General features: G+C 41.5%; 1 protein-coding gene across 2 annotated transcripts in view; it reads right to left on the bottom strand.

Annotated features, from left to right (window-relative positions):
• Window positions 1–13,314, bottom strand: part of ZWILCH (zwilch kinetochore protein) — a 40,469-nt gene that overhangs the window by 17,161 nt on the left and 9,994 nt on the right. For both annotated transcript variants that reach the window (XM_027571966.2, XM_027571968.2), the window contains exons 5-12: window positions 10,003–10,202; window positions 8,772–8,842; window positions 8,265–8,420; window positions 6,943–7,014; window positions 2,768–2,861; window positions 2,203–2,252; window positions 1,244–1,349; window positions 650–729 (exon numbers count right to left, since the gene is read on the bottom strand). In XM_027571966.2, coding sequence (XP_027427767.1) covers window positions 650–729; window positions 1,244–1,349; window positions 2,203–2,252; window positions 2,768–2,861; window positions 6,943–7,014; window positions 8,265–8,420; window positions 8,772–8,842; window positions 10,003–10,202 — 829 coding nt within the window. The remainder of the gene's footprint in view (window positions 1–649; window positions 730–1,243; window positions 1,350–2,202; window positions 2,253–2,767; window positions 2,862–6,942; window positions 7,015–8,264; window positions 8,421–8,771; window positions 8,843–10,002; window positions 10,203–13,314) is intronic.

Genomic DNA, 13,314 nt, shown 5'->3' with positions numbered 1-13,314 from the left:
AAACTAATGATTTAAAGGGCATGCATGATACATTTTGAGGATCTCAGTGTATTTATCCACAATTGCTTCATAGAGAATATCCCAATTTGTGCTCTCATCACTAGTATGTGAGAATGATCATTCACAGCAACAACTACAGTACTAGTATCTTACACATACTGAACACTTAATTATGAGCTGGGTGCTAAGTTGCATTACATGAATTAAATTATTTAGCCCTAATGGGGTGCCTGGGTGGTTCAATGGGTTACGTGTCTGCCTTCGACTTAGGTCATGACCTCAGGGTCTTGATATAAGGTCTTGATATAAATTAAGAGCCCCACATCAGGCTCCCTACTCGGCAGGGAGCCTGCTTCTCCCTCTCTCTCTGCCACTCCCCCTGTTTGTGCTGTTTCTCTCTCAAATAAATAAATAAAATCTTTAAAAAAAAAACAAATTCTTTTTTAAGCCCTAAAACAACCCTATGACAGATGTACTTTTCCTACCTCTACTGTACAGATGAAGACGCTGGGGCACAGAGACGTAAAGAAACCTGCCCAAGTTTACAGAGCTAAGAGAGTAGGAGGGCTGGGTTCAAACTCAGGCAGTCTGCTCCCGGGCCCATGCTGTACAGCTGAAAAAGTGCTCTAACACACACTATTAAACTTACCCACGGCTGTATATCACCACGTTGTAGACTCTGGATGATCAGTGTGAAACACTTCACCAAGTCTTGATATGAAATCACACCTTGGAAAACAAGTCAGTCCAACATTACTTTCATGGTATTTTTGCAGATCAAATATATCATCAATCTTAAGGATAGACAAATAAATAGAAGTATCTGTACTTTATGGGTGGGGGAAAGAAATTAAAGGCAAGATTTAACACATTTCTAAAGTAAGAGAGTAAACTCACTGTCACAAAGTAACACAGTGCAAAATTAAGGAATATCTTTTCCTTTTGCTAATAATTATAATGCCACTAAGGTAGAGGTGTTTATTTATATAAATGTAATATAAAAGCCACCTACGTCTTATACTCAAGGCAGGAGAGAAGAACAGACTCTATAAATTGCCTTACCTTAGTACAATTCTTGAGTAGAATGTGCCAGTTTATTATTAGAAGTGAATTTGAGAAAATAGGAACCAGCCTTCCATGCAAGACTAGTAGTACACTAGTCCTGTATTATTTTCAAAGACTTAAAAGTAAACCTAACAGATGACAGGAAACATTTTATTTCACAATCATGACAGACACCTACTACCACTCATTTTGAACCACAGCTGCTCAGCAAAATCCAGATCCCCCCGTACTGTGAAGAGACACTCGATGGAGCGATCAACTGCAGCACTGTCATGCTTCACCGTCTGAAAAAGCAGCGTCAGAGAGTGACTCAGTTTATTAAGCAAGAAAAGGAATAGTTCAAGGCCAGTGAGCTTTCCAATGCTGCTCTGAGAAAATGGGGATCCACAGATGGGAATGAATTTTCTACACTTTCATTCAATCAGGAGGAGAGATCAATCAAGTGACAGTGAAAAATGGGACCCCTAAAATTGTTATAGAAGTGTGATGCCTAAAAGCAAGCATTCAACTTTCCTTTGATGCAAAAATACTTAAATGACATTTGTCTCCATTTTCCTGTTCCATCAAATGACAACCTATTTAGCTTAATTTAATGATGTCAGGAAAGGCATATTAACATATCATCTCACAGTATATTAGTATAATAATGCCATCTAATAGCATCTTGACTTGGTCATTTCTGTTTCTCTGCAGTTGACCAATTAATAATACGTACGTATTAGTTCTCTTCAAAAGCATTTCTTTTTTTTTTTTTTTAAAGATTTTATTTATTTATTTGACAGAGAGAGACACAGCGAGAGAGAGAACACAAGCAGGGGGAGTGGGAGAGGGAGAAGCAGACTTCCCGCGGAGCAGGAAGCCCGATGCGGGGCTCGATCCCAGGACCCTGGGATCATGACCTGAGCCGAAGGCAGACGCTTAATGACGGAGCCACCCAGGCGCCCCTCAAAAGCATTTCCTAGTTCTTAGGTAAAACAATCACCAGTGCTGACATTAAAGACCAACAAGAAACTACCCTTAAGATGCTGCCTTAGCTACACCAGATCCACTTGAAATAGTATGACATGAAGGATAGCAGTACAACCAAATTTTAAAAGCTATTTCCGTGCACATTTCTAACTGACAAGAATCACTTACCTCTGCGTCTTTTTTTGTAGAATCACCAAATCCATCCAGCTTATTTAAGTCTAGAAAGTAGAAAAGCTTGTTAACTCTAGATTTTATTTTTCTGCTTTCTAAATTATTTCCATTCTAATCCTATTTTCAAATGGTAAATGAGGACAGTAGAAGTATAACCAGGGATTTTAGCAAATTACTTGACTCTACTGGAGGTTATGATGCACACTCACAAGGTGGGAGTGCGGGGATGAACTGAGATTCAGTGAAAGCCCCGACACACAACATTGGGCACATGGTAGGTGCTCAGAGGTTTCTGTTCCATCCCTCTTTTCCTACAATCTCAAATACAGCTGTGGGATATAAAATTTAAATTCAATACTATTCTTAAAATTACTTAGACCTCTACTGTTAGTAATTCAGAACAAATCTGTCCCTCTGACCATGAGACCTCACAGCTTTATAAATTTCCCAACCAAAAAGAATACCAAGCCTAGAAAGACAACTTATTTTTAAATTTAGAAAGTACAAATTCTCAACTAAGAAAATTGACAATATACAGAGCGTGAGTTAGGAAAATAAATACCATTCAGAAATTCCTGCACAAGTTCAACAGCAGATTTTACTTCCAGAGGCTCAGGCCATTCGGTTACACCAGTCCGCAAACCATCAGCCAAAACCTAAGGGAGATTAAAAAAAAAGAAATCCAAAAAATTTTTAGAAAAAAAAAGATAGTTTAATCAGTAGGAATATATTTAATAATAATACCAGTCATTATAACATTTCTTGAACATTTTACCATGTCAGGAACAGTTCTAAGTGTTTTATATGTAGAATGGTATTTAATCCTCACAAAAACCCCATCAGACAGATATTACCATCATCCCCCATTTCACTGAGGCCAAGAGAGGTAAAGTAACTTGCTCAAGATCACACATTACGACAGTGCCAAGACACACACCCAGCAGTCTGGTACCAAAGATGGTGTTCTAAGGGTGATGCCATGTGCGTCAGTGCTACCGAGGATTCCAGACTAATGAACCTGCCCTGAAGACACTTGTAATTTTGGTTAAAAAGGACTGATAATCCAGGTGCAATAATCAGGAAAGAAAAAACATGAAACCGAATGGAAGTTTATATAAAAATAATATAAATGTATATGCCTACACATAGAGTATCTACACCAAAGGAAAGGGAGACCAGAATAGCCAGGGGCACAATGTGAAACATCAGCTGCACGCAAATGTGGGGATAGGAGCCGCAGAGCAGGGACAGAGCATGGAATAACATGAAGAGGGTGGGGCAAGGTCCAGCCGTGGTGGAGAAAACACCTATGGAACAGTGGGAAATGAGATTAGAAGGAACAGGGGCTAGACGTATCTTAAAACCTGAAAAGATTTTTTTTACTTCATATGAAAGACAACAGCCATTGTCGATTTTTTGGCAGGAACATGACATGATCAAGTTGTTAAGAATTTGTGTTAGAAATACCCAGGATGGATTCTAAGGAAAAGAGAAAGTACAATGTTTCTCAATAGAGATGATATTATTTTCCACCCCCGGGGGGGGGTCTTTGGAAAAATGTGCAGATAGTTTTGGTGTCACAATGACTGGGGGTACAAGGGCACTTTGAGCATTTAGTTTGGTAGGGGCCAAGGATGCTAAGCATCTTGCAATGTGTACAGTGGTCCCAAAGCACAAAAAATGGTTCTGCCTAAAACGCCCATAGTGTCCCTGTTGAGAAACAATAAATGACCATTAGAGTGGTCCAGGAGGCAGGTGATAAGGGCTTTAACTAAGATGGGCAGTGAGAAAAAGCTTAAAGGAAAAAAAGAACAGTTTATTAGAAAGGGAGGGAGAAAGGAAGGGACATGTAGAAAAAATAAAAGAAAAAATCCTAGCTATTTACAAAAATACAGGGGACTGAACTTGGAAGAGATTATGCCATCTAAGATTGTGTGAATTCATAAGGGAGGTTATCACAAAACATGGACTTTCAAGTCAGATGGACAGGCATGCGTTTGAATGACAGACATGTATTTGAATCAGGTCTTCCACTTAGCAACTGCTGATGTCTCCAGCAAAATAACTGATCCATCCAGCACCACACAATGGATCAGTTGGCACACAATGGCAGCTTCTAGTTGTGGTGGTTATGATGAAGGATAGTTGGAAGGCAGACAGGCAGGGACAAGGGGCCCTGCCATAAGAGGAAACCACCCTTAAAAGGATTTTACATCACCTTGGAAGGAGCCCTCCACTCTTTCCCATGTGACAGATAGAGGACAAAAACCTGATTGGATGACACGTGCAGGGAGGGTTAGTCAGATTAAAACAGCCAGCTAACAAGCCCATAAAAATCCCTAGATTGAGAAACTCTGGTGGCAACCTTCTCAGGTCCCCTCCCTCTTTGGGAGCTTTGTACTACCACTCAATAAACCTTGCTTTGCTGCCCACCACTCTGTCTGTTACCTCTTCATTCTTCAAAGCAGCGTGACCAAGAACCAGAGCACGGAAGGAGAAAAAATCCTTCCGTGTTAGTGTGGTGGTAGCAATAGTTCTTACTAAACTAAAATAGAAGGTTTCTAGCCTGGGAAATTGAAGGAAGAGTGGAACCACAGACAGAAATGGGGTGGGTGGTTTCTCTGAGAGGATCTTGTCTGGAGAAGATCTCAAGTTTCATTTTGGAAATACTGTTTGAGGCAACAGCCCTCTACTCAACTGGGAAATAATTTGGTGGAAGTGGGAAGGAAGGGGAATGGTATCAGCTTGAAGAAGAGAGTCTGGAGTTCCCTCAGAAAGGCATTAGCCAAATCACTGAGTGACAAGCTCTCTGCCAGAGTGTGGAGAGAGAAGAGCAGAGACATGAGAAGTGTGATGGAAGCCCACAGGAAAGGTCCTGAAAGGGGAGCTTTCCAGAGAGGAAGTTGAGAAAAAAATACCAAGTTGTATACAAACAGGGAAATAATAATGGGAGGTGAAATATTAGAAATGTTTGGTACTGTGCTAGATGCTGCAGGCAGAGTACCTGTCACTCAAGTCTAGGAGGGGAGACAGAGAAGCAAACAGACCACTGTGTTTGATAAACGTCATGACAAGAGGTGTGAGAAGAGTGCTCTCGCAGCACAAAGCACAGGCAGCATTAGCCATTCTGGGGGATCAGTGCAATCATTCTAGGTTAGGATGTCACAGAGAGTTCATCCAGCACTGGGGCGGGGGGGAGGGCATGCTAGGGAGAGCAAGACGCACTCACCACAAAGTGACAGCGTGACAGGACTGAGGTACAATAAGCAGGCCAGGGTTAGGGGTTCAGTGGGAGTAGAAGTAGGGTATGAGATTAAGCTAAAGAAATAAGTAGGAGCTAATAAGAACATGAAAAGATGATCAAAGTCAGTAAGCCATCAGGGAAATGCAACTAAAAACCATGAGATACCACTTCATCCCCACTAGGACGGTGGAAATAATTAATAATAATCATAATAAAAAGGCAATACCAAGTGTTGACAAGGATATGGAGAAACTGGAACACACACTGTTGGCAGGAATGTAAAATCGTACAGCCACTTTGGAAAACAGTTATAGTTTGGCAGCTCCTCAAAAGCTTAAACACAGTTATCACACTGACCAGCAACTCCACCCAAAAGATGTGAAAACACATGTCCCACAAAACTTGTACAAGACTGCTTATGGCAGCATTATTCATAATAGTCAAAAAGCAGAAACAACAGAATCGTCCATCAGCTGGTGAGCGGATGAATGAAATGTGGTGTAGCTGTATGATGGAATGCTATTCACCGATAAAAAGGAACAAAGTACAACAAAGTATTAACAAAGGTTAGTGGCCGCGGGGCTGGTGGGGCTGGGAGGTGACTGCTAATGGGTACGGGTTTCTTTTGTTGAAAATGCTCCAAAATTGGGGCGCCTGGGTGGCTCAGTCGTTGAGCGTCTGCCTTCGCCTCGGGTCATGATCCCGGGGTCCTGGGATCGAGCCCCGCATCGGGCTCCCTGCTCCGCGGGAAGCCTGCTTCTCTCTCTCTCCCACTCCCCCTGCTTGTGTTCCTGCTCTCACTATCTCTCTCTCCGTCAAATGAATAAATAAAATCTTTAAAAAAAAAAAAAAGAAAATGCTCCAAAATTATATATGGCCACGGTTGTACAACTCTGTAAGTATCCTAAATACCACTGAAATGTGCACTTGAAACAAGTGAATTTTATGGGATATAATTTATATCTCAATAAAGCTGTTAAAAAAAAAGTAAGTAGGGCAGTGACTGGATGTAAATGGTTCTCTATGCCAGGCTAGGACATTTCGAATTTCTACTGCATTAAAATGAGGCACCCCCTTGAGATTCAGTTTGTAGAATAGAGTAAAACTCACTGAGACATAAAATTCTTGAAACACATGCTCACTAATCCTTAGCATGAATCAAAATCCCAGTTATCAATAAGCAGATTATACGTGCATTTGGAATAAATTGGCAGCTGACCCACCTAAAAAGAGGGGAATCCATTGTATGAATAGAAACTGAATACTCCAGTAAAAAGGGGGAAGAAGTGCAGCTCTTAACTAATGCTCCCTGTGATTATAAAGACAACTACCATGCAGTAAAATCATACTGTCCAAATTGCCGAGAGTATCTACTGAATTCGTAACATTTGGAACAAATTTTGAACACAAAACAAAGTAACAGTGATATTAACAAACCTTTTTATGAAAACATAAAATTTAATATAAGTCACAAATTCCAGAAGGATACTCACAAGGAGAAATTTCAGTTCTCTTTGAAGATGATTCAAAGGACCTCTGGGCTCTCCTGATTCCACTTTAATATTCTAAAAAGTTGCCAAAGTCAGTTTTCACCGGTAATGCCATCTTCTCTGCATAGTGGTCATAGTTACTTGCATTTCAAACTCCCCACACATTAAAAAATATATTTCATAAAGCATTAATGAACTGAATAAGTAGGGTAATACTCCATTTAGAACATCACCCCCAGAGATACCATAGATCCTGTCCATCCCAATAAGTAACCTAAACTCATGCTACCAACCCCTCTCTCTATTCCCTGATTGTGCCTACCTGGAACAACTGCTCTCCTCATACCCTCTTCTCCTGCCCTTCCCCACTGAATTTCCAAAAGAAAGTGGGAGAAATGTAAATAAATACATCTTAAGACCCAATGACAAACTCAGCATTACCACAGACCAAAAATAACCACCCCCTAATAAATATGTTCAATAGACTCCTAGCTAAACCAACAATGTGCTGTCTTAGCCAGAGGTCAAAGTTTTAGGAACTTTCTAAAACCTTAAAAAAAAGGGGGGATAAAAGGGGAAAAAAAGTAAATGCCATTGTATGTAAATTCCTATTGCAGGAAAAGAAAAGCATTAAGAATGTAATTATCCACAATCCCACAACCCCGAGGGAACCACAGTTAACACTATCCAGGCATCTGTGTACACGGTTTTCAAAAACATAGTTGAGATCCTACTGTATATATTATTTCGTCTATTTTCCTTTTGTTTGCTTAACAATAAGCATTTCTTACTATCATTAAAGACACTTTAAATCATGATATTTAAAGAATGTATAATATTTCATCAGGGAAATGTTAAGCATTTCCCTATTGAACAGTCAGGTTTGTTTTTAATATTTTGGACACAGTTATTATCACTGTGTAGAATATCTTTGCACATATATTTTTGCTACCAATTCCAATTAACTTAAGACAGATTCTTAGAAATGTAAATATAAGGTGAAAAGCCTTAATAGTATAATGGTTCTTGATGTGTTGCCAATATTTGCAATCTTTTAATAGCAGAAATAAGTCACTCCGATGATTTCACTTGGATCCCAACTCAAGAGACTTTCTAAAGTTACATAATGGCCACTGTGGGCAACTGACAGATGAGGTCACCTGGCCAAACCTCCATTGGCTGCCCCAGTGAGACTTCAGGAGTCAGCTGGGTCTCTCAGAACCATCCAGCAGTGCTGGGGCTGGAAGTATGCAGCACCAGCAGCAAGCAAGTTAAAAGTAAATCCACACTGAATAAACTCAACACAAAACAGGGTTCACTCTTACCAGAGCTGCAGTTGAAGAAAGTGGGGGGATTTGAAGAATCTCATCCACAGGACTCCAGGAAATATCCAAAGTGATTGTAGTTTGTGATGCAGCAAGTGTGTCATCCAAGGCTGTGGACTTAAAGAGCTCATACTGGGCGGAGCCCCTGGCTGTTACCTGAAAAGAGCATATCCGCCCACCATTAGCTACGCTTTCATGTGGCCAGAGGCCCGTTAGAAAAACTACCTTGGTTTTTTCCCCAGCAGAAGAAAAAGTGCCATACTTTTATCCCAAATGGAAAAATAAGACAATTCTTTTTCATTACAAAGACTGGCTAAAAGGCAAGGCAGAATCTATTTTTAGTCATTAGCTGAAATGAAAATCAACACAAAGATTTTGATACTACCAAAAAAACACAAACAAACAAACATGTAGTCATATTAGGAGTGAAAAAAAGCCACTAAACTAGGGAGGCAGGTCCATAACAGTCTGAAGAAACTAATGTGAGCAGAAGAGAGAAATACCTACCATAGATAAGTGATGTCTTTTCTTATGTGAACTTTTCAGGTCTTCAAGATTTACAGAGTAATTTTTATCAGCTGTAAGACATAAAAGAAAAAATAATTTTAAAGGTACAATTCAAAATTAGACTGTTAGAATTGGAAAATGACAACCCCTCAAATTCTGAGGGTACCACAACTTCACAGTAGTAACAGAAGACATTAAATTTTAAATCCAGATGACATCTTGACAAAGGAAGGAAAGTGGAACAGAGGTCAATACTGAAACCATGCCCCATTGAGTTAATGAGACTGAAACACAGCAGAAAATTTAAAGCTGGTTTTCAGAGACCTGTTTCTCTCTAATCAGCTATTGTGTCTCTTCAGACACCCCATTGGCTGTCTCTGCAGAAGCCTGGACTCAAGGTCAACTGATATGGCTCCAGCCTATGAACAAGCAAGGCTCTGCATCCCTTACCCGAGATAATGAGCCCAAGACCCCGTCATCCAGTTTCCACGGGCTCATGGAGCATGCCCATAGTTCCTTCTCCTTGTCCTAAGAGAACCTCCTGGTGTCAGAGACTGAATCATGCCTTGTTCTGGTGTTAATCTCCACCCCAAAGTGAACATGGGATAGATGTTACCTATGTTTGCCCAATGTGCATGCTCCATCTTTCCTCATGAATAGTCACAAACTTCCCCCTCCCTTTTCATCAATATGTATGCAGTCTCAACCCCTCTGATCATAAAACTTGCTCAGTCAGGAAGACAGATTTGGGAATACTCCCCTGTCTGCCCTCCAGATGGGCTGCCTTTCTGATTACACAACTTTCTCTGCTTCAAACCTAGTGACTCAGAGATTTGGTTTACTGAACATTGGATACAAATCTGATTTCAGAGTTTAGTAAGAATCCTACTACCAAAAATATAATTAAACATCTACTACGGGATTGGAATTATATTGTCATTATATTCCATTTTTTTATCCTCCAATGAAAATTTCCAAAAATACACACATATAAACCAAATGAAACCCAAATAAAACTAACAAGGCCATAAACTCCTGTTCAGATTTCTGGAGATCTGTTTCTGGAATACCTCCTATATGCTGCAAGTTACACACCAGAGTAGGTTCCTGGTGGCTAACAAGTTCCACTGTGTGCACTTCCCTCTTCACAATATGTTTTCAGTAAAAACCACAACACAGTAACAGTACAAATAAATAAATGCACACCCCCTCCATAAAAGTAAGCTCTCACCTTTACAACTGACTGTATATAAGACAATTCCTGTAATGCTGTTATTTGTGGTGACAAGCTCAGCTCCCAGCCAACAGGTCCCTTCAGGATCTGAACTGTCACACCTTACCCACAGGGGAGGAAGGGCAGTAACTGGATGATTAATCTTCAAGTGGGTCATATTAGGATTGTGAGCCATGGTGTAAAGTCCAATTAACTGCCTTGAAAACAAGAATAGGAAGAATAAACTGTAAGTAAAAACTGTCCATCAATCAAGTTTTCTTTTCCAAAGATATCATGAAGGGCATCTATGATTCTGACACTGATCTTACTTCTGGTCACCAACTAAGATTCTGCACCCAACTCTAATGTGTGCGGTTTTTCCTCATACCAAGTAATTTTCTGACACCAGCTGGGTGTCCTACAATTCAACCCAATTCTGACTCTATCTACCCAGAGACAGCATCAGATGCCACAGGTTAAGGGTTCAGTCCTACAAGACGCACCCCACCCCATCGTCACCCACCTTTAGATGCCAAAGGCAAGTCCAGGTTGTCACCTGTGCTTCTGACTGACCAGATATAGATCAGAGGTTCCAACAACCTCCCCCTTGGGTTCGACTGATTTGCTGGAGCGACTCACAGAACTCAGAAAAGCACTTTACTTACTAGATCACTGGTTTATCATAAAAGGTTGTAACTCAGGAAAAGCCAGATGGAAGAGATGCACAGAGCAAGGTATGGGGAAAGAGTGTAAAGCGCCCATGCCCTCTCTTAGTGAGCCACTCTCCCCAAATCTCCACCTGTTCACCAACCCAGAGGTTCTCCAAACACTCTCCTTTTGGGTTGTTATGAAGCCTTAGTCACATAGGCATGAAATGATTAATCACCGGCCATTGGGGACTGCACTCAACCTCCAGTCCTCCTCCCCTCTCTGGAGGTAGGTCTAACCCTCTAATCACAGGGTTGGTACCCTGACAAACCCCAGCCCCAAGCCACAAGTTACCTAGGGGCTTTCCAAAAACCACCTAATTTTTTTAAAAAGATTTATGTGAGAGAAAGAGCGCGTGTGCACATGTGAGCAGGGGGAGGGGCAGATAGAGAGGGACAGAAAGAATCAATCTTCAAGCAGACTCCCCACTGACCACAGAGCCTGATGCAGGGCGGGATCCCAGGACCCTGAGATCATGACCTGAGGGGAAAATAAGAGCCAGCCACTCAATAGACTGAGCCACCCAGGTGCCCCCAAAAGCCACCTCACTAACATAACCAAAAACACCTTCCTCTTTCTCCTCACTTAGGAAATTCTAAGGGCTTTAGGAACTCTGTGCCAGGAACAGTGGACAAAGACCAAATACATTTCTAATTATAAACGCCAATACCCAGTATCCCAGAAACAAAAGTCTGGAAATTAAGTGGCAAAATACATAAATATTTCACCCAGTGAAGAACTGGGAGAAGGGCACACCAGGCAGATGAAGATACACGCACCTGCAAGTGATGAGAATGGAGCTATCTACAAGTGGGGAGTCTAATAGGGTGAGGGTAGAGGTTCAGTAGGAGGACAAGTAGGGTGCGAGATGAAGCAAAAGAAATAGGTAGGATACGTTAATTATACCTCAATAAAGCTGGGGCGAAAAAAAAAAAGAGCCAATAAGCACATGAAAGATGCTTGAGGTCATTAGTCATTGGAATACTTAAGAAAAATGCATACTCGGGGCGCCTGGGTGGCTCAGTCGTTAAGCGTCTGCCTTTGGCTCAGGTCATGATCCCGGGGTCCTGGGACCGAATCCGGCATCGGGCTCCATGCTCCGCGGGAAGCCTGCTTCTCCCTCTCCCACTCCCCCTGCTTGTATTCCCTCTCCTCCTGTGTCTCTCTCTGTCAAATAAATAAATAAAATCTTTGAAAAAAAAAAAAGAAAACTGCATACTCTGTGAATGAGATAATAGTACTCTAACTGTTAAACTTCCAGATTTTGGTCATCGTTCTGTGTTTACAGAAGAGAATATACTTGTTCTCAGAAAATACACAGTAGGGGCACCTGGGTGGCTCAGTCGTTAAGCGTCTGCCTTCGGCTCAGGTCATGATCCCAGGGTCCTGGGATCGAGCCCCACATCGGGCTCCCTGCTCCGCGGGAAGCCTGCTTCTCCCTCCCCCACTCCCCCTGTTTGTGTTCCCTCTCTCGCTGTGTCCCTCTCTCTCAAATAAATAAAATTTAAAAAAAAATAAAAGAAAATACACAGTGAAGTATTTAGAGGTAAAGGAGCACAGTTTCTCCAACATTCTCTCAATATTTCATTAAAAAAATGTGTGTGGGTGAAGGAGCATGTTGTAAAGGTGGCAGAGTGGGGGGGGACGACGAGGAGGGGGAGGAATGAGAGAGAGTCACAACGCAGATGCAGTAACATGTAAATAACTGGTGAATCTGGGTCAAGGGCACACAGAAGTTCTTGTGCTATTCCTTCAACTTTTCTGTAAATTTGAAAGTGTATCAAAATTAAAAGTTGCCCAAAAATGTATCTTGAAATTTTTCAGAGACGAAAACTTAATTTATTACCAACGGATGTTCAACAAAGGAAGTTCTAAGGGATTGTACTTCAGAAAGGAAATACAATAATCCCAAAAGGAAGGTTCCAAATGCAAAGCAAGGCAATGATAAGCGTATGGATAAATCCAAACAAACACTGGATGGAGAAAACACCACCAATAAATTATGTTTAAGTTGGGGAGAAAAGAAAAAAGGCCAAATATGACTTAAAATCAAGAAGCCATAAAGATTGATAAATTTAACTACAGAAAAATGTTACAAGCTTCTACCTAGCAAAACAAACAAAAACCACCATGAAGGAGAGTCACTTTGTGAATATTATTAGAGTCCTTATGGCCCAATGTTATTATTTATATGACTATATCCTCCAGAACTCCTTGATGGCAATAACTTTGGTTGTGGAGGCGAGGGGGGCCAGCTGGGGAGAGCTGCCCGCAGCTACACAGCAGGGAGGCAGGAGGTGAAGCTGGCCAGGCAGATGGGGGCGGCAGGCTTTCTACCAGGGGCACTGCTGGCATCGGGGTGGGATAATTCCTCCTCGTGCAGGAGAGCCCAGTGCACTGCAGGACGTTCACTAGCCACAGCCACAGCCAATCACTCCCCTCAGTCACTGTAACAACCAAAAAGTATCCCTGCGTATTTCCAAATGCCCACTGGGAATGGCTCCCCTGGTGGAGGAGCTCTGGACTGGACAGTGAAGGTTCTTATGTGTCATTCAAAAGAAATTTGGATTGTATCATGAAGCAACAAGAACCAGCGAAGGATTTTTAAGCAAGGAAGCAACA

The sequence above is a fragment of the Zalophus californianus genome, chromosome 6, assembly GCF_009762305.2.
Source record: "Zalophus californianus isolate mZalCal1 chromosome 6, mZalCal1.pri.v2, whole genome shotgun sequence".
Taxonomy (NCBI): domain Eukaryota; kingdom Metazoa; phylum Chordata; class Mammalia; order Carnivora; family Otariidae; genus Zalophus; species Zalophus californianus.
This window is presented reverse-complemented; position numbering and strand designations above follow the sequence as displayed.